This window comes from Narcine bancroftii, chromosome 10 (assembly GCF_036971445.1).
Source record: "Narcine bancroftii isolate sNarBan1 chromosome 10, sNarBan1.hap1, whole genome shotgun sequence".
NCBI classification, from domain to species: domain Eukaryota; kingdom Metazoa; phylum Chordata; class Chondrichthyes; order Torpediniformes; family Narcinidae; genus Narcine; species Narcine bancroftii.
The window spans coordinates 55,517,633-55,544,593 of record NC_091478.1 but is presented as its reverse complement, the minus strand read 5'-3'; the positions used below and the strand labels follow the sequence as shown (position 1 = coordinate 55,544,593).

The following is a 26,961-nucleotide window of genomic DNA, read 5'->3' as shown; positions in this document are numbered from 1 at the left end:
GGCAATGTGGGAAAATGGATCAGCTCATGATTGAAGAAGCAGACTCGATGGGCTGAATAGCCTATTTCTGCTCCTATGTCCTATGGTCTTATTAACTTCTAGACCAACTAGAGACCTAATTATATGAAGTGCTTCTCATCTGCTGAAGGGTTTTTGACCTGATGTGTTACCCTCTCTCTCTCTACATTTGCTGCCTGACATGCTGAGTGTTTCAAGCATTCTATTGCTTTAAGCATCTGCAGTCCTTCCTCTTCATTTTGGGCACTCTGACTTGCACCTGCATCACTAGTTCCTGTGCTAAAAGTTTTTTTTAACGTTTAAGGGGAAAAGAAAAAGTCAGAATAGAAAAACCAATCAATGGAAGCAGACTCTATGACAAATGCATATCTCAAATATTATTTTTAATTGAAGATCCATGGGTCTGAAAGAGACTGGCAAAGCATTCCATCAGTTATCGGTACTCCAATTATACTGAATTTCACACAAATTTTGAGTGTGGTGTTGTAAGGAACAACTATCCCATTATTGGAAACAGTAGTTAAATGTTTTTAAATTCACAAAAATTCTTTGCACTATTTGCATGATATGCACAAGAGGAAAAGAGCTAGTACCCTGTTGTGACAGGAAACCTTCCTGAACACACCTAACAAACTCCACCCCATCTAAACCCCTTGATTTAGGGAGATGCCAATTGATATTTGTCAAATTAAAATCCCCATCACCACAACTCTGTTATGACTACAACTTTCCAGGATCTGTTTCCGTATCTGCTCCTCGATATCCCTGTTCCTATTGGCGACCTATGAAAAACACCCAGTAAAGTTATTGACCCTTTCCTGTTGCTAACCTCCAACCAGAGACTCCGTAGACAATCCCTCCATCACGTCCACCTTTTCTGCAGCCGTGACACTATCTCTGATCAACAGTGCCACGACCCCACCTCTTCTGCCTCCCTCCCTGCTCTTTCTGAAACATCTAAAACCCAGCCCTTGAAGTAACCAATCCTGTCCCTGAGCCATCCAAGTCACTGTAATGGCCACCACATCATAGCTCCAAGTAATAATCCACGATTTAAGCTCATCCACTTTGTTCACAATACTCCTTGAGTTAAAACAGACACATCTCAAACCATCTGTCTGAATGCATCCCTTCTCTATCACCTGCCTATCCTCCTTCACACAATGTCTCCAAGCTTTCTCTATTTGTGAGCTAACTTCCTCTTCCCCAGTCTCTTTAGTTCAGTTCCCACCCCCCAACAATTCTAGTTTAAACTCTCCCCAGTAGCTTTAATAAACCTCCCCGCCAGGATATTGGACCCCAGGGATTCAAGTGAAAGCCATCCTTTTTGTGCAGGTCCCACATTCTCCAAAGAGGTCCCAATGGTCCAGAAATCTGAATCCCTGGGCCCTGCTCCAATCCCTCAGCCATGGATTTATCCTCCACCTCATTCTATTCCTATACTCACTGTCTCTTGGCAGAGGCAGTAATCCAGAAATAACAACCTTTGTGGTCCTGCATCTCCCTTCCTAACTCCCTATAATCCTTTTTCAGGACTGCTTCCCTTTTCCTACCTATGTCATTGATAGCAATATTTAACATGACCTCTGGCTGTTTTCTGTCCTACTGCAGGATATCTTGGATGCAATCTGAAACATCTCGGACCCTGGCACCTTGGAGGCAAACCACCATCCGAGTTTCCTTCCTTCCTCCATAGAATTGCTTGTCTGGCGTAACTATATACAAAGACCCCTACCGCCTTCCCCTTCCTTTCCCTACCCTTCTGAGCCACAGGGCTGCACCTTGTGCCAGAGACACTCCCACCTTTGCTTCCCCCAGGTAGGCTGTTCCACCTAACAGGAGTACTTTGCCCCTTTCACACTGCCATCCCTCCTCTAGGAAACGGGAAAAATTGCAGGGCAAGCTGAACCCAGGAGTCTTTCACACTGCACCATCATTTGCAGGTAATTCTGCTACTCATGTTTTAAGGGGAGGGGATCCTGTCTCTAGTGGTGACGTCACGAGTGACGCATTACATACAGCACTCTTAACAGCCCAGCTGACTGCACAGTTACATTTCACAGCTGTCAGTGTGTGGCCAGCTGGGCTCTATCAGCCCCTCCAACTGATTCATAGCCAATAATAATTTTTTTCATACACACAAAATCAGCTACGTGAAAATCCCCTTCCCTGGTCTAAAACAATAAACACCCCTTCAATTCCCTCGTTTGCTAGCATGTTGCCATAACATCATTAGCCTCTGAATATGCTTCTGACAGCCTTCCATAATTAGATTGACATCATTGTTAATTTTCCCAATTGTGCTGGGGAACCACACTGAGTTAGACCAGTTATGTTGTTTTTTTTGGCCAATTGGATAAGAGTGCTCAACTTGCTCACTTATAATTTTTCAAGGGGAAGAAACAATCTTTCAGTTACCCAACTTTGCTGCAGTGTGGTCCATTCTAAGAGAATGGTTTATTTCATTTTGAAACTGAATTCCGCGTGGTTCTACATTTGTTCAGTTCAGCCTAAAAGGGTACAGAAGGGGCGGGTGTACCTTGTCCAGAGCAGAGAGAGTGGCCAAGAAGCTCCAGCTACTTGAGTGGAGTAGGCAGTGGGTGATCCACGCTTTCTCCTACTGGGGCGGCTCTGGAGGTGTCTTTTTGATGCCCTTCACACCCAATGCGTCCCTACAATAGAACATCCTGGAGGGGAAACCCTCATGCCATTCCCCCTGGTAATGTGACTGTTATTCGAAGAGGAGCGGTGGCTGATTTCAGGGGACTTTAACTGGAGAGGGGAGCTCAGTTCGTGCTTGGATAATGTGGGAAGATGGGGGCCGTTTTAACCCTCGGCAGTCTGGTGTCATGTCTGTGCATCAGTGCACATTGTTTGTTATATGCAGCTGTTGCCCCAATTCCAAGAATTCTACAGTCACTAGATTGATCTATGCATTCACTTTGCTTCTGGGCCCTCTTGTGGCTTGTATTAAATACAACAAAAAAAAAATTCCAGGTTTTTGTGAAGAACTGGGCAGTGGGGTGATGGGATGGTGAGGGGCTGATGTGGGGGGGGGGGGGGGGGTGGAGATGGGGCAAGAAGGGGGAATGGAAGAGAGAGGGAGGGTGTGAGAAGGGATGGGAATAGAGGAGGAAGGGAGGGCGGTTGGGCAGCGGGGGGGGGGGGGCTGTCAGAGCATGGCTGTCTGCGCTGTAAAATATAACTGCATGACTGATGCCTGCATGTCATTAATGGTATCTGGTAAGTAAAGTAGACCATTCACACTGCTAGAAGGCCACTGGTGAGTTAACTTGGCCAGGCTCATGTTTCAGAACCCAGATGAAACTGACTAATAACCCTGCCCAGTTACGTTATTTCACACCATGCAATTTGATCTGCCAAATTGGAGGGCTACCTTGCATGTAATACAGTGTGAAAGGGGCTATTGTCACCCACAGGGGCACTCCCGAGTACCTGTCTCTTCCCCTTCCCCCTCCTGATACCCACGTGTCTGTCTCCCATGTGACCACCTACCTATAACTCCTCTCAATCACCTTCTCACTCTCCCTGACCAGACAAAGGTCATCAAGCTGCAACTCCAGTTTCCTAATGCGGTCCCTTAGGAGCTGCAGCTCAACACATTGGGTAGAGAAATGGCCATCTGGGAGGCTGGGAGACTCCAGGACCTCCCAATCTGACATTCAGCACGGAATACTTCTCATCCCCAAATGAACACCTGTAAACTTACTCTCCTTGATACTGCCTAAGCCTGTTGAGCCCTACCACTCCTACCCTCTCACTCCACTGCCCACTCCAAACGCACCACTGACCCGCAGTAGGCCGCAACATTCACCGACCCTCGTCAACACACATCCACCGATGTCACACGCCTGCTCAGTACCTATTCAGCTGCTTCAATGGCTTTTCTTGTTTCACATGATCAGAAGTGGAAATGCTCCCTGATTACTGCCCATGTGACTCCTTAGCAAATGCTTATGGCAGCGAGACCTAGAGGACTGGTAGTGAATCACATTTGCGTGGCACAAGCACCAATGAATGGCCATGTCTAGTCCAACATGGGCATTAACAATATCAAGGCCAACAAAATGAACATCCTGATAATCACAGCTGGCTAGAAGATGGAGCAAGTCAGAGGTTGGGTATCCTTTGGCAAGCCAATCAAGTCTCACACCCCAAAATGTTTCCACCATTTGTAGGGATGGAAATATATGGGATTAGTAAAGCTCCAGCAATACAAGTTCCTCAATGCAATTCAGGACACAGCCCCACATATCACCATAAAATTTATTCCCATTATCAACAGTACACTGCAACACTACAGTTGCTCATTTAGGGGGGGACCAAAGTATTACAAAACCATCTTGAAGGATAATAGGTACAGGTGGAGAGAAACACCACCACCTGCAGGTCCCCCCTCAAATCAGACACCATCCTGACTAGGAAATACCTCCCCATTCCTTCATTGTTGGTACATCTAATCCAGAAATTCTCTCCCCAACACCCAAGTACTTTCACCAGAAGGACAGCAGTGGTCAAGGCAAAAGGTCATTACTCTTCCTTAATGGCCTTTGGAGGTAGCAATGTTATTCCACATTGAAAAGAGAATACATAAAAACTGTTGGTTATGTTTTCAATTACAGCCTGTGCAAGGCACTCACCTTGTAAAGAATTTGCATAGGTTTTGTCAACTCCACATTCCTCAGGTAAGGAGCCAGGAACTTGAATAGGTCAATCAGCAGCTGGGCATACATGGGCCAGCCCTGGAGAACAGAGTACAATATTTCAACAGGGAGTTTATAGATGACAAAAACTTCACGAGACACTGTAACCAAGAATACACACCTCAAACAAAGGAATAAGCTAGCACAAACCCAAATCCATATGTATATATAATTTAGCCATTCATGGAACATGACATTATCACAGATCACTGCTGCATTTTATCACGACCAAGGTGTGGGAAAATAAAAATCACATCTATCTCGCTCAGTTTGTGAATATTAGAGAGGGCAGGCCTGTCATGTTGTGCCAACCCCTGTAAACATACACAACATAATCCTACCGCACACCAATAACTTTCCATTGTTCATGCATCTATGTGCTTTTCTAAGAACCTTTTAAATGTCCCTATTGGGTCAGCCTCCACACTACCCCCAGCAATGCATTCCAGGAACTCACACTCTGTAAAATAAACTGGCCTCTGACATCTCCCCTAGACTTTCTTCCACTCACCTTAAACAGAATTCATCTGGCATTGGCCATTGCTGCTCTGGGAAACATTTTAAAACATTTTAAAATGATAAATGGCCAAATGCAGGCTGAAATGGGCATCCTGGTCACCACGTTAACACATTAGGCCTCACAGTGTCCATATAGGAGGCTAAAATATATAATCAACATTTTGGGCCTGAGCCCTTTGTCAAGGTATGAGCAAAAGTATGGAGAAGTCTCAATAAAAAGACAGAGGAAGAAGGGAAGAAAAGATGCCGGGTGGGAGGAAGTACAGGGCAACAGCGAAGAGGCCATAGGTGGATCTTAATTAAAAAGCCCCCCCAGCCTTTTTATGCAGGTGCCAGCTTGCTTTATGCTCATTCCTTGACAAAAGGCTCAGGCCCAAAACTTTGAAGCAGAATTTATTGTCACGAACTTGCCATAAATTCATTGATTTGCAGCAGCTTCATGGTGCAAATAAAAATAGTGCAAGAAAAAGTCAAAGTGAGGCAGTGTCTGTGGTTCATGGGTCATTCAGGAATCTGATGGCAGTGGGGAAGAAGCTGTCCTTGTGCCGCTGAGTGCTTGACATCAGGCTCCTGTACCTTTTTCCCTGAAAGAGGCATGGCCTGGCTGGTGGGGGTCTTTGAGGAGAGAGGCTGCTTTTTTAAAGGGACCACCTCATGTAGACATCCTCAATGGAGTGAAGTCTGGTGCCTGTGATGTTGTAGGCCGAGTTAACAAACCTCTGGAGTTTATTCTTGACCTGAGAGTTGGCGCCTCCATACCAGGCAGTGATGTAACCATGGTCCTCATGCATGTAGAAGTTTTCAGGTCTTTGCCTCTTATGAATGTTATGGGTCCTGCTGAATTTCTCTACCACTTTTGTACATTAACTACAATCTTGGCATCTGTAGACTTTCTTATTTAATCTTGGTCAGTATGCTCTATAAACTCCATGAATTGAATTTGCAGTAGCAAATTCTCCTATCTGTCACCGAGATATGCAGCATTCTGTCTCATGCCATGGAGGTCAACATCACATTGGTGTTCAACTTGTTTTGCAGGATCTTTTCAGGCAGTAGCAATGGATTCCTGTCACAAATTCCTACCTGTTGTTCACCATAGCAGAGGCCACTATGCACTGTGAAGCAATTACTTCCTCAGATAACGAATAGCTGGCATTAATGGTGCTCAGGATTTTCCAGCCTTACTGGTTCCCATGAATGCATGCATGGAGTTAAATATGCATGAGGACTCCAAACATTGGGAACTTTCACCACCAGCTTTCATTGTTCGTACTAAGTATAGTTGAGCACGAGAAGTTTCCTCTTGGTATACATAGTGCTTCCAAGAAGTTGGAGACCTTTGCCTTGTGGAGGGCACACATCAGGAAATTTTCAACATGACATTCACCTGAAAAGATGAATCCTGAGAATGTGGGCTTGACTCCACTTCTGGGCTCCACACTTGAGTTCTCCAACAAGAGCAGTCAAGTAGATACACAAGCCACAGAAATATCAGGACAAAGGGTGAAAAGGTCACCAATTCCCTAAAGGTGTGATTTTACTGCACGTGTTAGGTGGCGCCGGTGGAAAAGCATTAAGTAGACCTAGTTCTATACAACAGCGTCTGGCAATTAAGAGGAGGCGACCAGGGGCTTGGCCCAGTCAGCATCCACTGATTCACCAACCCCAACACTACAGAGAACATAAACAGATGGATGGCACTGCTGTGCATCAGTTAGTGCATCAGACCTGCCACATGACACAACTATGACAATGCTCTTTTCCTGGCCTGTCATTAATTGATGTTCTTAACACTGGTTCAAGGGAAGCAAGTCTGGCATGAAGTATGAGGAAATCACTAACAGAGATGCCACTTGAAAGAAACCCAGTGCAAGCCAACTTACCTGCTCCATTGATCAATTAGTACCACCACAGTACACCAATAATCTGGGCTCCAACTCACTCATGACACCACTGTTGTTGTTGGCCAAACAACTGGAAATTATGATTTAGAATACAGGACGGAGAGAAAGCAGCAGGTTGGGTGGTGTCAGAACAACAATCTTGCTCTCAACATCACCACGACAAAGGAGGAAGCCCCTGAGAGGCCATCTTTAAAAAGATCCCTCCTGGAGCCAGATAATTGAGAAGAAAGTTAACTAACAAGTATACTTTCTAAGAATTCTGAAGAGATTTGACACTCCATTAAACTTTTACAGATGCACTGTAATAAGTATACTGACTGGCTGCATCAGTCTGGTTTTGGAATTTGACTGCCCAGAAATGCAGAGGACTCCAAAAGGCATCACAGACTGCGACCTCTCATTCAGTGAATGCAGTTACGTGAGGCATTACCTCAAGAAGGCAGTCTGGTACAGTTCCTGCAGAGAAATGGATCAGAGGTCAATCCATAGGACAAGAGTGGCAGAGAGGACCTCTGGAGTCGCTCACACTTGCCATCATATTAATGAAACAATATTTAAATATATATGAATACTTATCCTGCAAATGCATTGTCTGTCTGCATATGTGTTATGTCTGGTTGTGCATCTGTCTGCTTGTCACAGAGGACTGGAGAATGCTGTTTCGTTGGCTTTTACTTGTGCAATCAGATAACAAACGACAGCCATCATAAATGGCCCCCAATAATCATATACAGCACAGAACAGGCTAGTTTGGCCCTACTAGTCCATGCCGGAACAAATCCCCACCCTCCTTGTCCCACTGACCAGCACCTGGTCCATACCCCTCCAATCCTCTCCCCTACATGTAATTATCCAGTCTTTCCTTAAATGTAAATAATGTCCTTGCTTCAACCACCTCTGCCGGAAGCTTATTCCACATCCCATCCACCCTTTGCGTGAAGAAATTTCCCCTCATGTTCCCCTTATAATTTCCCCCCTGTAATCTCAAACCATGGCCTCTGGTTTGAATATCCCCCACTTTTAATTGAAAAAGCTTATCCACGTTGACTCTCTGTCCCTTTTAAAATCTTGAACACCTCCATCAAATCCCCCCTCAATCTTCTACGCTCCAGAGAAAAAAGCCCCAGGCTGCTCAATCTTTCTCTGTAACTCAAACCCTGACATCCTGTCAACATTCTCGTGAACCTTCTCTGCATTCTCTCTATTTTGTTTATATCCTTCCTATAATTCGGTGACCAAAACTGCACACAGTACTTCAAACTTGGCCTCACCAATGCTTTGTACAATTTCATAACATCCCAACTCTTGAATTCAATACTCCGATTTATGAAGGCCAACATTCCAAATGCCTTCTTCACCACTCTATCTACCTGAGTATCAACTTTGAGGGTACTATTTACCATAACTCCTAAATCCCTTTGTTGCTCTGCACTCCTCAATTGTCTACCATTCAATGTATATGACCTATTTAGATTTGCCTTTCCAAAATGCAACACTTCACACTTATCCATATTAAATTCCATCAGCCATTTCTCAGCCCACTCCTCTAACTTTCCTATATCTTTTTTTAAGCTACGGTAATCTTCCTCACTGTCCACAATACCTTGGTCTACCTTTGGGTAGATGCACAGAAGCCTGAAAACCAGCACCTCTAGGTTCAAGAACAGTTTCTTTCCAACAGCTATCAGTTCTTGAATTTCTCCTTGTTACACTAATCAGGGGACAGTTCCAACACCTCAAAAGGACTGCCTGCACCATTCAGATCAGATACTATTTATTGACATGCAATAAAACAAATATGTAATATTGCACCAAATTGTCTTTTGTCAGCCATAACTCAAAGATTTGCTATTAGCATTGCCCGGCACCCCTTACAGTCAAAGAAAGAGAAGCAAAGGAGAGCCCCTCAGAGTCACTGAGTGTCCGTGGATTCACCTCCAGCACTCCCACAGCTGCACAAGACTCCAGTTCAGTTCAAACCATTGGCAACCCAAGCTCAAGTCCAAACCTCTGATGTGAGGAGGAAGTCTTTAGCACCCAAGGCCCTTTGGGAGCACTCCTTGCCTTCAACATCCTCTCAAATTCTGGTCTCATGAGCCAGTCTCCAGCAGCCCAGAGCCTGGTGCGAATCCTTTGACCACAGGGTACACCAGCAGCCTATGTGGGTTCCTTGCTTGCGCCATGAACAGCTTAACCGCTTGTGTGTGTTCTTCAGCTGCAGATCCCCTTGCTGGTCCCTCACTAAGTCACTTTCTTGCATTGGGATAACTGACTATCTTTTGCCTTTTTTGTATTTATTGTCTCTTTTTAATTCAATTATATATACTATTATTATTGTTTTCCTTTACAAAGTACCTGTACAACTGCATACGGACAAGAATTTTGGTGCACATGTACAGTGTACAATGAATAGGATAATAAATTCATTATCATTTATATCAGTTGGGATACCCAGATGATGAATGAATGAATCCTCTCCAAAACTTGCTCCAAATTCTACCATCTTCTACAGCTTTCAGTGATGGACAAATGTATCTTTAGGGCTTTTCCCCCCCAAAGCCCATCGTATTAATGCAATGTCAAGAGATTGTCACTCCTGCAGTGGCTAAGTTACCTATTTCTTTCTAGGCCAGGAGCTGGTCCAGGGCCTGGAAAGTCTCCTCATCCCCATTGCACAGGACCATCCTCCTGGCATGCATCTTGATTGACCTGCATGCACTTTAAGAGAGCACGAGTTGTATCATTTGTGAGAGCCAAAATATTTGTTGCTCTGCTCCAATTCCATTGTTCCAACATCCTTCTTTGGATTAAAGTGTAGAGAAACAGTGTAAATCTAGGTGATGTCATTTGGGAAACTACACAATTCCCATCTTACCCCTCATTTTTATTTGGGGGGGGGGGAGAGAGAGAGAGGGGAACCACTCATCTTTTTGACTCATTTCTGGAGTTTTTGCAGGGGACCAGGTTTGACATCAATACAAAATACATCAACAGTTTACTGCATCAAGGGGCATGATACCAAATCAAGGCAATTGATCTTTCAGCCAACAATAATAACAGAGATACATAAATTAATATCAGGATTCACTGCTTCACCTGGAACTAAAATTGAGATTGAAATGTGTGCATTTACTGTCACGTTAAAGTTAATTCATCGAAGTGGCCTTCTCCTATGCAGGTTTCTTACCCGGGCTGGAGGGGTCTGCCTCCCCTCCTAGGTCGGTCCATACTGCCCGGACTGGGGCCTCCGCCTCCCACTCTCTGCCCGGATTGGGGCCTCCGCCTGCCTCACTCGACCGAGGCCGGGGCCGCCGTCTCCCCCTTGCTCCTGCCCGGATCGGGGCCGCCACCGCCTACCCTTTGCCCGGACCGGGGCCGGGGCCGCCGCTGCTCTCTCTGTGCCCGGACTGGGGCCGCCGCCTCCCACTCTCTGCACGGATCGGGGCCGCCGCCGCCTACCCTTCGCCAGGGCCGGGGCCGCCGCAGCTCTCCCTGTGCCCGGACTGGGGCCTCCGCCTCCCACTCTCTGCCCGGATCGGGGCCTCTGCCTGCCTCACTCGACCGAGGCCGGGGCCGCCGTCTCCCCCTTGCTCCTGCCCGGATCGGGGCCGCCGCCGCCTACCCTTCGCCGGGGCCGTTTCACTAATTTTTTTCAACTTACGATGAGACAAAACCCCATCATCCATTGAGGACTACCTGCATTTGGGCAGTACAGGCTTGTAGGCAGAAGGGCCTGTTACCCTGTTGTGTGTCTAAATTAAATTACTTTGGGCACAAGGTGGCTGTGTGGCCAGTCAGAAAGCAAGTTCATTTTCAGAATCATGGGTGTAAAGGGTGGGGCCAGTACTGCGCACACTGCACTCCACCTAAAAGCTCCTTTGCGCAGGCCCGAGGACAGGTCCACGTCCTCCCCCTCCCCCTCAAAAGATGCTCACAAACTCAAGCTAGCATGCTGGAACATCAGAACCATGCTAGACAAGGTTGACAGTCACCGACCTGAACGTCGGTCTGCCCTCATTGCACATGAACTCCTCAGACTTGACATCGACATAGCCGCTCTCAGTGAAGTCCGCCTGGCAGATGTAACCAGCCTCCAAGAACGTGGCACGGGCTACACACTCTACTGGTCTGGCAAGCCTTCGGATGAACGACGCCTATCTGGTGTAGGCTTCATGGTCAAGTACTTCATTGCCTCCAAACTCGAAAACCTTCCGACAGGCCACTCGGACCGAATCATGTCCATGCGACTCCCCCTTCAAAACAAGCGTTGCATCACCCTCATCAGTGTCTATGCTCCAACCCTCCAGGCGGAACCAGCAGAAAAGGACAAGTTCTACACTGACCTGCGCAACCTCATCCAACGCACCCCTACAGCCGACAAGGTTGTCATCCTTGGCGACTTCAACGCTCGCGTCGGCAAAGACTCAGAAACCTGGCCAGGAATTCTGGGCAAGCATGGCGTCGGCAAGTGCAATGACAATGGGCGCCTCCTGTTGGAGCTCTGCGCAGAACAGCGGCCTGTCATTACAAACACCCTCTTTCAGCAGAGGGACAGCCTTAAGACTACCTGGATGCATCCCCGATCCAAACACTGGCACCTCCTGGACTACATCCTGGTGCGAGAAAGTGACAAACGAGATGTGCTCCACACCAGGGTCATGCCCAGCGCGGAATGCCACACTGACCACCGGCTGGTTCACTGCAAGCTCAACCTTCACTTCAAGCCAAAGCCCAGGAACAGTAAAGCCCCCAGAAAGAGGTTCAGTGTTGGAAACCTGCAGTCAGACGAAGCGAGAGGAAACTTCCAGACAAACCTCAAAGCAAAGCTCGACGATGCAACCCGCCTCACGGACCCGTCCCCTGAAACCCTCTGGGATCAGTTGAAGACTACCATACTGCAATCCACTGAAGAGGTACTGGGCTTCTCCTCCAGGAAAAACAAGGACTGGTTCGACGAAAACAGCCAGGATATCCAGGAGCTGCTGGCAAAGAAGCGAGCTGCCCACCAGGCTCACCTTACAAAGCCGTCCTGTCCAGAGAAGAAACAAGCCTTCCGTCGCGCATGCAGCCATCTTCAGCGCAAACTCCGGGAGATCCAAAATGAGTGGTGGACTAGCCTCGCCAAACGAACCCTGCTCAGCGCGGACATTGGCGACTTCAGGGGTTTCTACGAGGCTCTAAAGGCTGTGTACGGCCCCTCACCCCAAGTCCAAAGCCCGCTGCGCAGCTCAGACGGCAAAGTCCTCCTCAGCGACAAGATCTCCATCCTCAACCAATGGTCAGAACACTTCCAATCTCTTTTCAGTGCCAACCGTTCAGTCCAAGATTCCGCCCTGCTCCAGCTCCCTCAACAGCCCCTAAGGCTAGAGCTGGATGAGGTCCTCACCCAGGATGAGACATATAAGGCAATCGAACAACTGAAAAGTGGCAAAGCAGCAGGTATGGATGGAATCCCCCCAGAGGTCTGGAAGGCTGGCGGCAAAACTTTGCATGCCAAACTGCATGAGTTTTTCAAGCTTTGTTGGGACCAAGGAAAACTGCCTCAGGACCTTCGTGATGCCACCATCATTACCCTGTACAAAAACAAAGGCGAGAAATCAGACTGCTCAAACTACAGGGGAATCACGCTGCTCTCCATTGCAGGCAAAATCTTCGCTAGGATTCTACTAAATAGAATAATACCTAGTGTCGCCGAGAATATTCTCCCAGAATCACAGTGCGGCTTTCGCGCAAACAGAGGAACTACTGACATGGTCTTTGCCCTCAGACAGCTCCAAGAAAAGTGCAGAGAACAAAACAAAGGACTCTACATCACCTTTGTTGACCTCACCAAAGCCTTCGACACCGTGAGCAGGAAAGGGCTTTGGCAAATACTAGAGCGCATCGGATGTCCCCCAAAGTTCTTCAACATGATTATCCAACTGCACGAAAACCAACAAGGTCGGGTCAGATACAGCAATGAGCTCTCTGAACCCTTCTCCATTAACAATGGCGTGAAGCAAGGCTGTGTTCTCGCACCAACCCTCTTTTCAATCTTCTTCAGCATGATGCTGAACCAAGCCATGAAAGACCTCAACAATGAAGACGCTGTTTACATCCGGTACCGCACGGATGGCAGTCTCTTCAATCTGAGGCGCCTGCAAGCTCACACCAAGACACAAGAGAAACTTGTCCGTGAACTACTCTTTGCAGACGATGCCGCTTTAGTTGCCCATTCAGAGCCAGCTCTTCAGCGCTTGACGTCCTGCTTTGCGGAAACTGCCAAAATGTTTGGCCTGGAAGTCAGCCTGAAGAAAACTGAGGTCCTCCATCAGCCAGCTCCCCACCATGACTACCAGCCCCCCCACATCTCCACTGGGCACACAAAACTCAAAACTGTCAACCAGTTTACCTATCTCGGCTGCACCATTTCATCAGATGCAATGATCGACAATGAGATAGACAACAGACTCGCCAAGGCAAATAGCGCCTTTGGAAGACTACACAAAAGAGTCTGGAAAAACAACCAACTGAAAAACCTCACAAAGATAAGCGTATACAGAGCCGTTGTCATACCCACACTCCTGTTCGGCTCCGAATCATGGGTCCTCTACCGGCATCTCCTACGGCTCCTAGAACGCTTCCACCAGCGTTGTCTCCGCTCCATCCTCAACATCCATTGGAGCGCTTTCATCCCTAACGTCGAAGTACTTGAGATGGCAGAGGTCGACAGCATTGAGTCCACGCTGCTGAAGATCCAGCTGCGCTGGGTGGGTCACGTCTCCAGAATGGAGGACCATCGCCTTCCCAAGATCGTGTTATATGGCGAGCTCTCCACTGGCCACCGTGACAGAGGTGCACCAAAGAAAAGGTACAAGGACTGCCTAAAGAAATCTCTTGGTGCCTGCCACATTGACCACCGCCAGTGGGCTGATATCGCCTCAAACCGTGCATCTTGGCGCCTCACAGTTTGGCGGGCAGCAACCTCCTTTGAAGAAGACCGCAGAGCCCACCTCACTGACAAAAGGCAAAGGAGGAAAAACCCAACACCCAACCCCAACCAACCAATTTTCCCCTGCAGCCGCTGCAACCGTGTCTGCCTGTCCCGCATCGGACTTGTCAGCCACAAACGAGCCTGCAGCTGACATGGACTTTTTACCCCCTCCATAAATCTTCGTCCGCGAAGCCAAGCCAAAGAAACAAAGAGAAGAAAGTTAATTCAAGAAATAGATAGCAAAGTGGGAACAAAAAGCTGTCTAGATACAGAAGTCAGTTCTAAAGACACTTTCCCTCCAAATGGTTATTATTCATGTGACAGCAGCCTAGATAAATGGAGGATGGGATATAGGTATTACTACAGCATGGCCTGACCTCTCTGACTTCAGACAGAGTTTCTACCCCACAGGATACATCAATGCTGGCGCAACCAGAAATTAAGGACTATTTAGCAGCTACTTGCTGAACCATGGCATGGATTTGTTTTCAAAATAAATAACAAATGCAACAACTAAGCCATTGTATGGAGGGAAAGCACACAAAAATGTACACACCGGATGAACCATATCAAGTGAAATTAGCAAAGTGGTTTTAGCACTGAGAGTAATTGGTCTTACCTTCTGTTGAGGTGTATGCACCAGCATTCTTGCAATGAAGATCCGGTGGGATATCAGTTCCAGCCAGGCATAGACAAAGCCGGGAGCTTTTGTGGGTCGCAAAATGTGGAACGTGTTGCTGCATTTAAAAAAAACATCTCAATTTATAGCAAAATAAATTCAGTTAATCACAACATCTTCAAAAAGTCAGTTAGGCTTTTATCTGGTAAAATAGGTCCAAGTTTGATGTTACCTAATCAAAGTGAAATGGAATTACTGATTTGTAATACTAGTATCGTTAAATTTATTTCTGTAATGTATAATTTACCCCCAAAATTAGGGTGCGTAAATCAAGATTAAGATGAGAAGTAGCTTTAGACACAAATAAATGAAAAGGTTTGAACGGAGTTGTGCCACTAAAATTATAAATATAAGATATAGGTTAGTTCAATATAATTTTTTACATCAATTATATTTGACTCAATTAAAAATTAAATAGATTAAATCCTGCTGCATCATATTTACGTTTTAGGTGTAGATCTGAGATTGGAACTTTTTTTGCAAAATTAGACAATCTTGGTTAGGTAATTTTTTGGAACAAATTACAGGAGTAAAATTCCCACAGGATCAGATGTTATTTTTTATTGAGTAATATTAAGGCCATAAGACCAAAATTAAAATTAAATATTTATCAAATTGAATTTGTGTTAATTGCTTTAGCAGTTTCAAGGAAATGTACAGCAATATCATAGAAGTCAGAAACAGGCAGGTTTGGAAAGATGGCATGCAGAACTTTGTAGTTGTATACCGTTAGAGAAAATTACTTGAAGATTTACAAGAAGCGAATTTGTTGCTAAGCAGATCCAATGACATTTTACTGAAGAAAGATATGGAGATGAGAAGCAGAAAAAAATATTTTAAGAATCTTTGGTTTAAAAGAAGGAACTGAATTGGGCCATCTTTCCAAAATCTTCGCTGAATTTCTCTGCAAGGTATTTGGTCACGGTTTGCTGCCTACAATTTCTGAAGTTGACAGAGTGCATCCATCACTAATTTTCAATCCCGTTCCTGGTGGCAAGCCCAATTTTACACTGTATCAAGGATCAACTTTTAAGAAAATCCCATTGAAGAAGGATGCTACAATATTGTGGACAGGATATTTGGATTCTAGATGACTACCCTGCTGAAGTTATGTTTCAGCTGTATAAAGCAGACTTCAAGCCTTCATTGCGCTTTCCAGCCCAATTGCAAATTATTCTGTCGGACAAATCTCCAAAGTGGTTCAACTCTGATAGCTCAGTTAGAGCACTGGTCTTGCAAATCAGGGGTCTTGAGCTCGTTCCTCGCTGGGGCTTCATTTCTGTGAGGGGCACTTGACAAAATGGTGACTCTGTCTTCCTTACAGTAGACAAAGAATTTCATGTATGTTACATTCTAAATGTAGCGTTACATGAAAATAATGGAACCTTTACCTTTAGTCTCGTGAGGCTGTTTATCAATTTTTGGAAGGAATTTTGACAACATCAACAGTTTAGTAAAGTATTGAGAATTTGGTTCTGATTATTCTCTTTCGTGTTTTGCTACAAAGGTTGTGGATGAATTGCTATTTTGTCATTTTATGAACTGCGGTATGAATTCCAGTCGACTGTTCCTTAACACTTGCTTGGTTATTTAAGTGGTATTAATCACTTCTTTTTGGTTTATAGTGGATTCTGTTTATATTTCTTTGTGTTTATCTTTGTAACTAGAGAAGTTTATTTTCCTTTTTCTTTTATTTCTTTCTTTTCCTCTGGAGGATTACTAATGTCGTATTATCTCTCTTTTGAATTAATTAAGTTTTTAGTTGGGGTTTTTCTTTTGCAATATAACTTTTCATCTATTAATATTTTTCACTTTGGTCTTGCTTGATTTTTCTAGCCATAATATGTCTAAAGGCTGTGGGAGCTTGTCTTATTATTTTTACCTTTTTTCTGGGAGTGTTGCCAACAATGAGACTGGAGGGGGGGGGGGTGGGGGGTGGGGGGGTTGTAGTTGTTGTTTATGAGCATACTGTCAAGGACAGTTTGGGCAAATTGGGAGGGAGAAGCAGATAGCAAGATCAGTCTGCGGCTCGTTTGTGAAGTTACGCTGGCTATTTTTGTCTGGGAATGCCACGATAATCTTAGAGTGTTAGTTTATTAGTCTCGATTTTTTTCATTATATTATTGATTTTGAATTTTTCAGGTGGCTAAGTTATTAAAATAATTTCTTGAAATATCTTAGGTTTGAAACATCCGAATAAATGTCGTAAAGTCTCTTTACATTTTAAAAAGTTTCAACCTGGGATAATCATGGTATTTGAGGTAGTTCAGTACATCACCGGAGACTCCCATAAACTTCTACATGTGTACCGTGGAGAGCATTCTGGCTGGTTGCATCACTGACTGGTATGGAGGTGCCAACTCTCAGGACAAGAATAAACACCAGAGGGTTGTTAACTTGGCCTGCGACATCATAGGCACCAGACTTCACTCCATCGAGGACATCAACATGAGGTGGTGTCTTAAAAAAAAAAAAGCACCTCTATCCTCAAAGACCCCAACCACCCAGCCACGCTCTCTTCATTCTGCTACAATTGGGGAAAAAGGTACAGAAGCCTAAAGATGAGCACTCAATGGCACAAGGACAGCTTCTTCCCCATTGCCATCAGATTCCTGAATAATCAATTAACTAAAGACACTGCTGCATGTGTTACGGTCACGGCAGCAAAGCAGCTATGTCATGATGGTGCTGCCAGGATAGTCTTTTCTGCCGACCAGGTCGAGTCCAAATGCACACGGGGCAACGTCATGACCTTGTTTCCAGCACGAGGGCGGAACCTAATCAGAATCCACTTTAAGGCACAGCGCGGGAAGTTTCAATAAACAACTGGAGTGCAAATGAGCCCACCAACTACTGGTCTTGTTTTTCCTGACTCCGTTTAGCTGCTGCTGCACTGCCTTAATTTTCATGCACTATTATTGTTGTTATTTCTATTTTATTTTTTATAGTGATGTCATAAGATAGTTATAATCTGAACGTTTGCACATGATGCTGCCACAAAACATCGAATTTAATGACTTGTTCATGACAATAAAATTCTGATCCATTTTACAAGAAACTTATTTGTGCTTATCTGATACCTCTCGTTTCTTAAACTTCTGGAAGGGACAGCACTTCCATTCATCATTTATGGCTAAGTCTAAAGGTGTTTCAATTTTAACTGACCAATCTGTTCCATTTTTTAAACATAATGTTATCTCTGACATTAACGGACGCTTTTTGATTCTGTCCAGTAAACTTTATAATAAACTGTTTTGGTTAATGTTTATGGCCTAAATAGTGAAGATCCAATTTTTTCCTTGTCTCTTCTCTCTTTTACCAGATTTAAGTTTGTATTCTTTGATTGTCGGAGGTGATTTAAACTGTTTAAAGATCCTTCTGACTTTTCTTCCTACAGACCAATTTCTCTTCTGAATGCCGATGCTAAGACAATGACTAAGATTTTGGTCTGAGGGTTAGAAAATATTATGCCCCTTATTATTTCTGAAGATCAATTTGACTTGACTAAGGACTGTTGTTCATAATTTAATATCTGTCATCTATTAAGCATCCTTTATTCTCCCAGTTTCACCTTCTGAATGTATTATTTCATTGGATGCTGAGAAAGCCTTTGATTGAGTAGAATGGGATTATTTATTTAATAATTAGAGAAATTTAACATTGGTCCTAAATTTATTAATTGGAATAAATTGATATATTTATCTCCTATTGGTTTTATTTTTAATAATTCAATGAAATTTAAACAATTTAAGCTTCATTGTGGAACTAGACAAGGGTGCCCTTTAAGACCATTATTATTTAATCTGGCATTAGAACCATTAGTAGTGGCCTTTCGTAAATCTGATGATATTTCTGGAATTATAAGAGGTGGAAATGCTCATAAGGTCTCCCTTTATGCAGATGACCCTGATCGTTCAATTCCAGCTATTTTATCACTCCTCCATCAATTTGGTCATACTTCAGATATAAATTAAAGAAAGATGAGGTTTGTTTTGAACTTTTCCAGCTCTCTAGACCTTACTGTTCCCTTTAAAATTGCTAAAAATTAGTTTAACTATTTAGGTGTTACTGTTACTAAGAACATCGATAATTTGTTTAAGGAGAACTTTCGTAACTTAATAAACCATGTCAACAAGTCTTTAGCTCAATGGTCCCCTCTCTCAATGTCCTTAATTGGACGCATTAATATCATTAGGCTGAATATCCGACCTATATATTTTTCAAGCTGTACCTGCATTTGTTCCCAACACATTTTTTATTCAATTATCTCTTCTTTTGTTTGGAAAAATAAATGGCTTTGTCTTAACAAAACCTTTCTTCAAAACCCTAAAAAGAAAGGGGGCTTGGCATTGCCTAATTTTAGATTTTACTATTGGGAAGCTAATATTAGATATATTACTTTTTGGATTCATCATAAGGATACACAAGATGCTGCAAGTTAGATTAATCTTGAAATTGAAGTATTCTGTTACCCTTTTCGGCTTCTAAATTAACTGATAATTTTGTTGTTAAAAATATGTTGAGAATTTGGTTTCAATTCAGAAAAATTTTTGGGTACCATAGATTTCTGCTAGTCAGTCCCCTTTTGGCCAATTTTAAAAAAAACCTTTGGTTCAAGATTTTAGTTTTCACGAATGGTTGGAGTTAGGTATCCAATCTTTTCAAGACCTTTTTATTGACCTAAATTTGGCTTCTTTTGAAAAATTATCTTCTAAATTTAAACTATCTAAACATCATTTTTTTTTAGATATTTACAGATTAGGATCTTTTTGAATTTCTTGGTATTGAGACTCCCTCAAGACCTGAAATTAAATATGATAGAAAATTTGTAATTTTAAACTGAATCATAAAAAAGTTGATATCAGCACTTTATGAGTCATTATCATTGTCTAGTAATAATTCCCTGGACAAGTCTAGGAAATTTTCAACAATTATTTTCTGATGCTACATATAAAATAATCTTCTCTATGTGCCCGACACTCATTATTACAATTTAAAGTAGTACGTTGAGTTTGCTTCTCCAAGGTTCAATTGGCTAAATTCTATTCTAATATTTCTTCAAAATGTAACAGATGTAAGCGTGAAGAAGGCACATGTCCCTTTCTTTCCATGTATTGGGAAAGTATTTTTCATACCTGGTCTTTAGTTCTTAATATTAATTTGACTTTAATCCTTTTCTAGCCTTGTTTGGAACAAGTAAGCCAACTGACTTGAATTTTTCTGGGCTACAATCCCATGCTCTCCTTATTGCTAGAAGAGCTATATTAGTGAGATGGAAAGATGCTGTCTCTCCAACACATATTCAATGGCTATGAGATTTGATGACACGCCTGACTTTGGAAAAAATTAAATTTTCTACTACTGAATTGAATTTTACCTTTGTAAGTTTATGGGGTCCTTTTCTTAATTTTCATAATGTGTCAGAGTATTTAGAGGTGGTTTCGGAGGAATTATTAGAGCAGCTTGCACACACACATTTTAAAACACAGAATATTTGCAGAATGCTTTTTGCAGGAGGCAACAAAGTATCGACAGCAGCTTGCCTGGGAGAGCATGTGATCTTTGCAGGCAGAGGGGAAGAGTTTTGCTCTCAGAGAGGGAGGATGTGAAACAGAGAGAGGAGATAGAAATCAGTTCCAGAAGAACAAGTTGGCAAATTTTGGAAGGCTGCCTGGTCAAAGGAGGAGATTGGCAGTCTGAAAGGTGACCTGAAAGAGAGAGGATCATCTGGATAACCCTGAAGGGGAGCAAGTTTCACCAGCAAGAATGATCGAGAAGGAATCAGTTGCAGATGTCTTGGAAAAGGAATCTCTCTCTGAAAACCAGCAAGAATCCTCCTGAGTGGTAACCATTTGCCTGTTGAGCACCAAAGACTGGTGAACTTTGTTAATGCTAACTTCTGTGCACAGTACAAGAATTGCCTGCAACCAGTGAGATTGGATTGTGATCCAAAAAACTTTTCTAATCTTAAATATACATTACACACACCTGCACTTAGTATTAGAGTGGGAATTTAATAGTTAGGTAGGTTAAGTAAGAAGTTAAAGTTTAATTTGGTTTTCTTGTTCAAAAATATAATTAAAAACTTTTGTTGAAGTAACCCTGTGTTGTGGTGCATATCTATTGCTGCTGGTTTTTGGGGTCCTCTGGACTCTGTAACAATAATTTATAAGATTATTTAAATCTAATTTTGTGATTTTCCCCCCCGCCCCCTCTTACAATATTGGAACACATATGTTCAACCAATAACTTCACAAGGGAGAGTTCAGATTATTGGTATAATTTTTACATGTTGTGAATTTTTTCTTTTATGTCTTTTTCAATGTATCATAGGTTATTTGTAGCCAGATGTAATAGTACATCTACTTTGTTGGATACTTATTCCTATTATTATTACCAATGTATGATTTACTTATAAAACAATAAAAATATTAAAAAAGAAGTGAAATTGGCTAAGATATGGAAATTAAGAGAAAGAGGAAGGTGGATAAATCATTGGTTACGTTGGTTATATATTGGATAAATCTATTGCTGATACTATTCATATGGATTTTAGTAAAGCATTCAATAAGATCCCATATGTTAAGTTGTTATGGTATGTTAGGGCACATGAGATAGGAGACAAAACAGATTAAAAAAAATAATGGCCCAGTGATAGCCACAGTGCCTGTAGAAGGAAGTGCTTCAGACTGAAGGATCATGACCAGTGGAGTGCCTCAAGACTCGGAACTACAACCCTTGTTTTTGTAAGAAGCACAAATTATTTGGACAAGGATGTTTATGGCGCAAAACAATGACAAGAAAACGTGCTAAAGTGGGCAGAGAAGAACATTACCCAGGCTTGCAGCAGGATCTAGACCAGATGAGGAATGGAGTAAGGAATGACAGATGCAATTCAACTCAAGAGAAGTGCGAGGTGCTGCATTTGGGTAAACTGAATCAGGGTAGGACTTACTCTGCTAACGGCACTGCCCTAAAGAGTGTTATGGAGCAGAGGGACCTAAGGTGCAGGTGTGCAGCTCCTATGTATTGCAGTACAGGTAGTCAGAGAAGTAAAGAGTGGGATTCTTGCCTTCATTGGTCAGGGTATTGAATACAAGTGTCTGAACATCATGTTGTAAGTTAGACAAGATGTCAGTGAGGCCACACTTGGAATATTGTATGCAGTTTGGATTGCCTAGCTTTAGTTAGGATATTATAAAGTTATGCCAGATTAGGAAAATCTTTTTGAGGGGTATAGATAGACTGCGTCTGAGTAGAATTTATGAGAGGAAATAACTACAAGATAGGGGGTGGAATTTAAAAGGAATGTGAGAGAACAAATCATCACTCAGAGAATGGTGGAATGAGGTGCCAGACAAAGTGTTGGAGTCAGATATGTTAGCTTGGATAACTCCATGGATAAGTGGGGACTGGAGGGGCATGGGCCTCATGTTGGCAAGTGAGACAAAAGCAGATGGGTACATTGTTTGGCATGTGTAAGCAGGGCCTGTTTCCATGCAGTAAGACTCCGACTATATCAAATTACCAATGGCATCCTTGAAGAATTTTCTTGAGTGCGCGCAGGGCAGTTTCTTGGAATATACAATGGAACAAGCTAGAGAACAGATTATACTACATTTGGTTATGATGAAATTAATTATATTCAGGTTGAAAGTGAGAAATTTAATTTCAAAGCTCGTGCTTTAAACTTAGGCTTCAAGGCAGAAAGATTAATGTGGACTGGGAACACAGATCAAATGGCAAGACAGTACTTTAAGAGAGACATTTCATCATTCTCAAAGACAACATTCCATTTAGGTTACATCAGTAGTATAGATAGTACAACTGTTTAATCCTGACCTCTGGTGTTAGCAGATTAAGTTCTCCCAGCGACTGCAAAAGTTTCCCCCTGGGTGCTCCAGTTTCCTCCCACATCCCAAACACATGCAGGTTAATTGGTCACTGTAAATAGCCCCCAGTAAGTAGGTGAGTGGTAGAATCTGGGGAGAGTCAATAAAAATGTGGGAAGAATAAAATGGATGAAACCACCAATGGTGTGGAAATGGGTACTTGATGGTTAGCTTGGACTCGATGGGCTGAAGGGTCCATATCTTTATGACTCAAAATAAAAACTCCATGAAAATGCTCATTCATTTGTGGCTAAGGATGTTTAAAAAAAAGGGAATACAATGTTACAGGACTTGACTGTAGGCCATAAATTGAAAACATTTTATAAACCAGAAGATAATTAAAACAAAATATGATGGCAAACATAAAAACGTGCCATCATTTAGTAAAGAAATGAGGAATGACATTATACAAACATATCAGATCCGAGGACGTTGAGATGTTTTCATAAGTGGGAGAGTCTTGAACAAGAGGGCATAGTTACAAAATAAGGGGTCATTCATTTAAAATTGAAATGCATACACATTTTTTCTGCAAGTAGTGAATAGTTACAGAGAAGGATTAACTAGCTAACAGAAAAAACAGAATTAGGGTACGTGGGCTAATTTCAAGGGTATCACTGAGATCAACTATTTCCAATCTATACATATGATGTAGATTAAGAGACTGAGTGTAATATTCCACTTAAAATCCCAAACCTTTTAAATGCAACCTCTCTCTCAATGTTCATTTCCAGTATTGCACACTCTTTTTTCAGCTCCCACAATGATCACCTGCATGAATGAATCAGGGAGGATGCTGTCCTTCATTAATACCTACCAGAAAGCGGTCAGAGTCTGGAAATTGATTGTTTCCAGTACATGCTCAGGGGCATTTAACTCCAGCAACAACATGATGAAGATTCGATGATATGGTAGCTGCTGAAATTCACTCTGACGTACTTCATGATCTTGCAGTAGAACTCCTACAACGATTCCTAATACCTGCAGAATATTAGATTTGTATGTATTAAAAAGAACTTGATTTCTTTTCTCTAAAGGTGCTAGTTCATGCAGCTCTTGAGCATCTCCATTCACCCACGACCAATCCTCATCACGTGTACTGTTAGGTCTGCATTGTTCATGAATGAGTGAGACAAACACCAGACTGAGTCGAAATCAGGGTTCTTTGTTCTTTATTACCGGATTGTAACACTTGCGACTAACGATGTTAGCCGGAGAATGCATTCTGCCGTTATCAGCAAAATGGTGATTTTTTATACCCTTGGATATGTGCTTAGAACATCATCATATCATTACTTGTCCAATGACTAAAACTGTTGCTATCCTTTCCCTGCTAGCTTCCTGCCTCTCAATCCATCAATGTCTCTCTTATCTTGTAAGTACAAGGATGCATTCTGTTACTCCTTAGTACTGGGTGACTCCTTCTCCGGTCCCATCTCATGATGTTTTACCTAACAGGAGTACAAGGACACCTCCCCTTCTTGTTACTGCCCTGTACAGGGTAACTCCCTACACATTCCCATCTCATGATGTTTTACCTTACAGTACCGACCGAATAGGATACCCAATGATGAAAAGTCTGATAATGTCCACACTTAACATTTCAGCAAGTTTTGACAATGGAACCGTGCCAAACTTTTTACTGGAGATCAAATATTTTGAGGCTTGTCACAAAATTGTGTTACACCTGGAAAAAGATGCCCTAAGGTATGTAATTTTGGGAAGATATTTCACGATGCACTTCTTCCTCCCTTTTCCCTCCATGCATCTCCAACTCCAATACCAGGCCAATTGCAAGTTAAACACTCCACTATTCACTCGAAAAAGACAAAGGATAACAAATAAAACAAATCAACATTTTAACATGTGACATTTTGTTTGAGAAACATTATTTGATTTTTTACAGAGGCTTGATTGGTTAGTCATTTAACATTTAAAGTACCAAATTGATTACTAAATTCTCTTTGATTCTAAAACAATTATGAACTGACCACTGAAGAAAAGGAGGCTTGGTGACCCAGCTGACATATGTCAACAAAAGTGGGATGCTGGCTTCTAGCTATTAAATTGCTTTGATTTTACAATAAAGCATGTGTTAAGAATAGGATAACAATCATTGGTTCACAACGGTCTCCATGTGGACCTGGAAGCTGATCATCTCCAGAATCATTGCCAATGAAGGTAGATAAGCAAGTGAAATGGCTCTGTAGGCATTCTATAATTCAAACCATCACCCCAAATGAACCAGGGTACAAGCAGTGAAAGGAAGGTGCTCCAATCCCATTGAAAAAAATATTGTCCACTTGGATAAGCATTTTTCCCTCTGCCATTCAATAATTAAAACAAAACTGCAGCTGGCAAAGAGAGATGGGCTGCAAAATCTACTCACCTTGTTGAGAAGATTGATTTTAGTGACTGTGTTGGTAGCCTCCCCAGAGTGCTTGACTAGCAGGGCTATTAATCTGACAAAAGCGTCCAGGTTGTGATAGCACTTGGCCCTGATCATCGTGGGATTAGCGGTAGGATTATGCTGTTGCTCCTGTTGAGCACGGTAACTAATTTCAACACACATTTCAGTACATAGGCGGAAGAAACGAGTTATCAGGTCATCAGTCTTCAAAATTCCCTGCTGGTGCATCTATAGAGATAACAGAACATCAACATCCCACAGGGTACACTGCATCAGCAATGTCCATCTTCACAGTGCCCTAGTTCAATCGATTAGCTGCAAGTTTTTCTATTGGTACCTAGTTGTCAAAATGAGGTGAAATGAGTAAATATGGTCACCATTTAGGTTATCACTCAGTGTTTGAAAGGTTGACAGATAAAAAGAATTGCTATTTAAATTCATCAGTTCCAAAAGTAATTGCACTTTAAAAAGTGGAACAGATGACCTGAAAGAGTATAAAGACCTCAAACGGCAACGGATTTAAAATTAAATTTTCCCATGTTTTTGAGGCCAGAGTTCAAAAACGTAGCTGGCAAGTGCTGAGATTGTTAAGGGGGAGAAGTCGTGGGTGTGCGGAGAAGGGGTGATGAATGTAAAAAAGCAGAGGGTGGACATTTACACATTTCCCATCTTTTAAGTTCTCTCCCTTCCACCACTCTCCCTTGCTCTGACCCCACAATCTCAATCACATGTTTTTTCTGGCATCCCTCAGAACCAATGGCCATCGTGACAACCTTGAACTTCTGGTTTATCAGGTAGATAACTCGGCCACAGAAAGGTGATGGAGAATGCAGGATCCATCATTAGGGGAGAGATCAGTTTGACAATGGGCTGATAGGAGTGATTCATCCAAAACTTGTTGGGCAAATGTGGTCCCAATTGATAATAGCTTGGAAATAACCATCAATGTGCACACTGAAAAGTCATATCTACCTTTTGGACAGTATATTCTTAGTAGATCTACTTGCATTTTAGTTTTCTATTACACCTGGTATACAAGCTTTTTTTTGATGAGTTGAGAAACTATGGAATGCTAGATTTGCTGAATGAAGCAGAATGAATGTCAACATTCAAATATAGATCAGTTTTCTTTCATTTCCCTCCAATTGCTTGGATTATGTTCATCTTTAGATCAATCAATATGGACCAACTGTGCACAGTCCATTTCCTTGTTTCTACTTGTTTCAACAGTTTTCTACCTTGCCCATCTCTGACTGGACTGCAATGGTCACCTCCCTTTGAACAGGTCAAGTACCCCTTATTCAAAATGCAAGGGACCAGAAGTATTTTGGATTTTGGAACACCATTTAAAAAATGCACTCATTCACTCAGCCTTAAAGTGCTGCCAACTTCCAATTTCTTGCAGTTACGATGGTTCCACACAATGACCCCACAGCCCCGCTCTCTCTCTCACACCCCTGCATCGGTCCCCACACCCCCACTCTCTCCCCACAGCCCCATGTTGGTCCCCACACTAACCTCAGAGCCCCGCGTAGTTCCCCACACTAACCCCACAGCCCCACGTCAGTCCCCACACTGACCCCACTCTCTCCCAACAGCCCCGTGTCAGTTTCCACACTGATTCCACACCCCCGTGTCGGTCCCCACTCTGCCCACTGTACGGCGTTGGTCTCCACAGTCCCATGTCAGTCCCCACACTCTCCCCACTGCCCCACCCTCTCCACAGCCTCATGTCAGTCCTCACACTGATCCCACTGCCCGACTCTCTCCCCACGCCCCCGTGTTGGTCCCCACACTGATCCCACTGCCTCCCACTATACCGCGTTGGTCCCCATACTGACC

At 43.0% G+C, this 26,961-nt stretch overlaps 1 protein-coding gene across 8 annotated transcripts in view; it reads right to left on the bottom strand.

The window, feature by feature from the left end:
* Positions 1-26,961, bottom strand: part of cnot1 (CCR4-NOT transcription complex, subunit 1) — a 325,223-nt gene that overhangs the window by 10,439 nt on the left and 287,823 nt on the right. For all 8 annotated transcript variants that reach the window (XM_069900952.1, XM_069900955.1, XM_069900953.1 and 5 more), the window contains 4 exons: positions 25,099-25,347; positions 23,527-23,690; positions 14,758-14,875; positions 4,680-4,781 (listed from right to left, as the gene is read on the bottom strand). In XM_069900952.1, the coding sequence (XP_069757053.1) occupies positions 4,680-4,781; positions 14,758-14,875; positions 23,527-23,690; positions 25,099-25,347 (633 nt within the window). The remainder of the gene's footprint in view (positions 1-4,679; positions 4,782-14,757; positions 14,876-23,526; positions 23,691-25,098; positions 25,348-26,961) is intronic.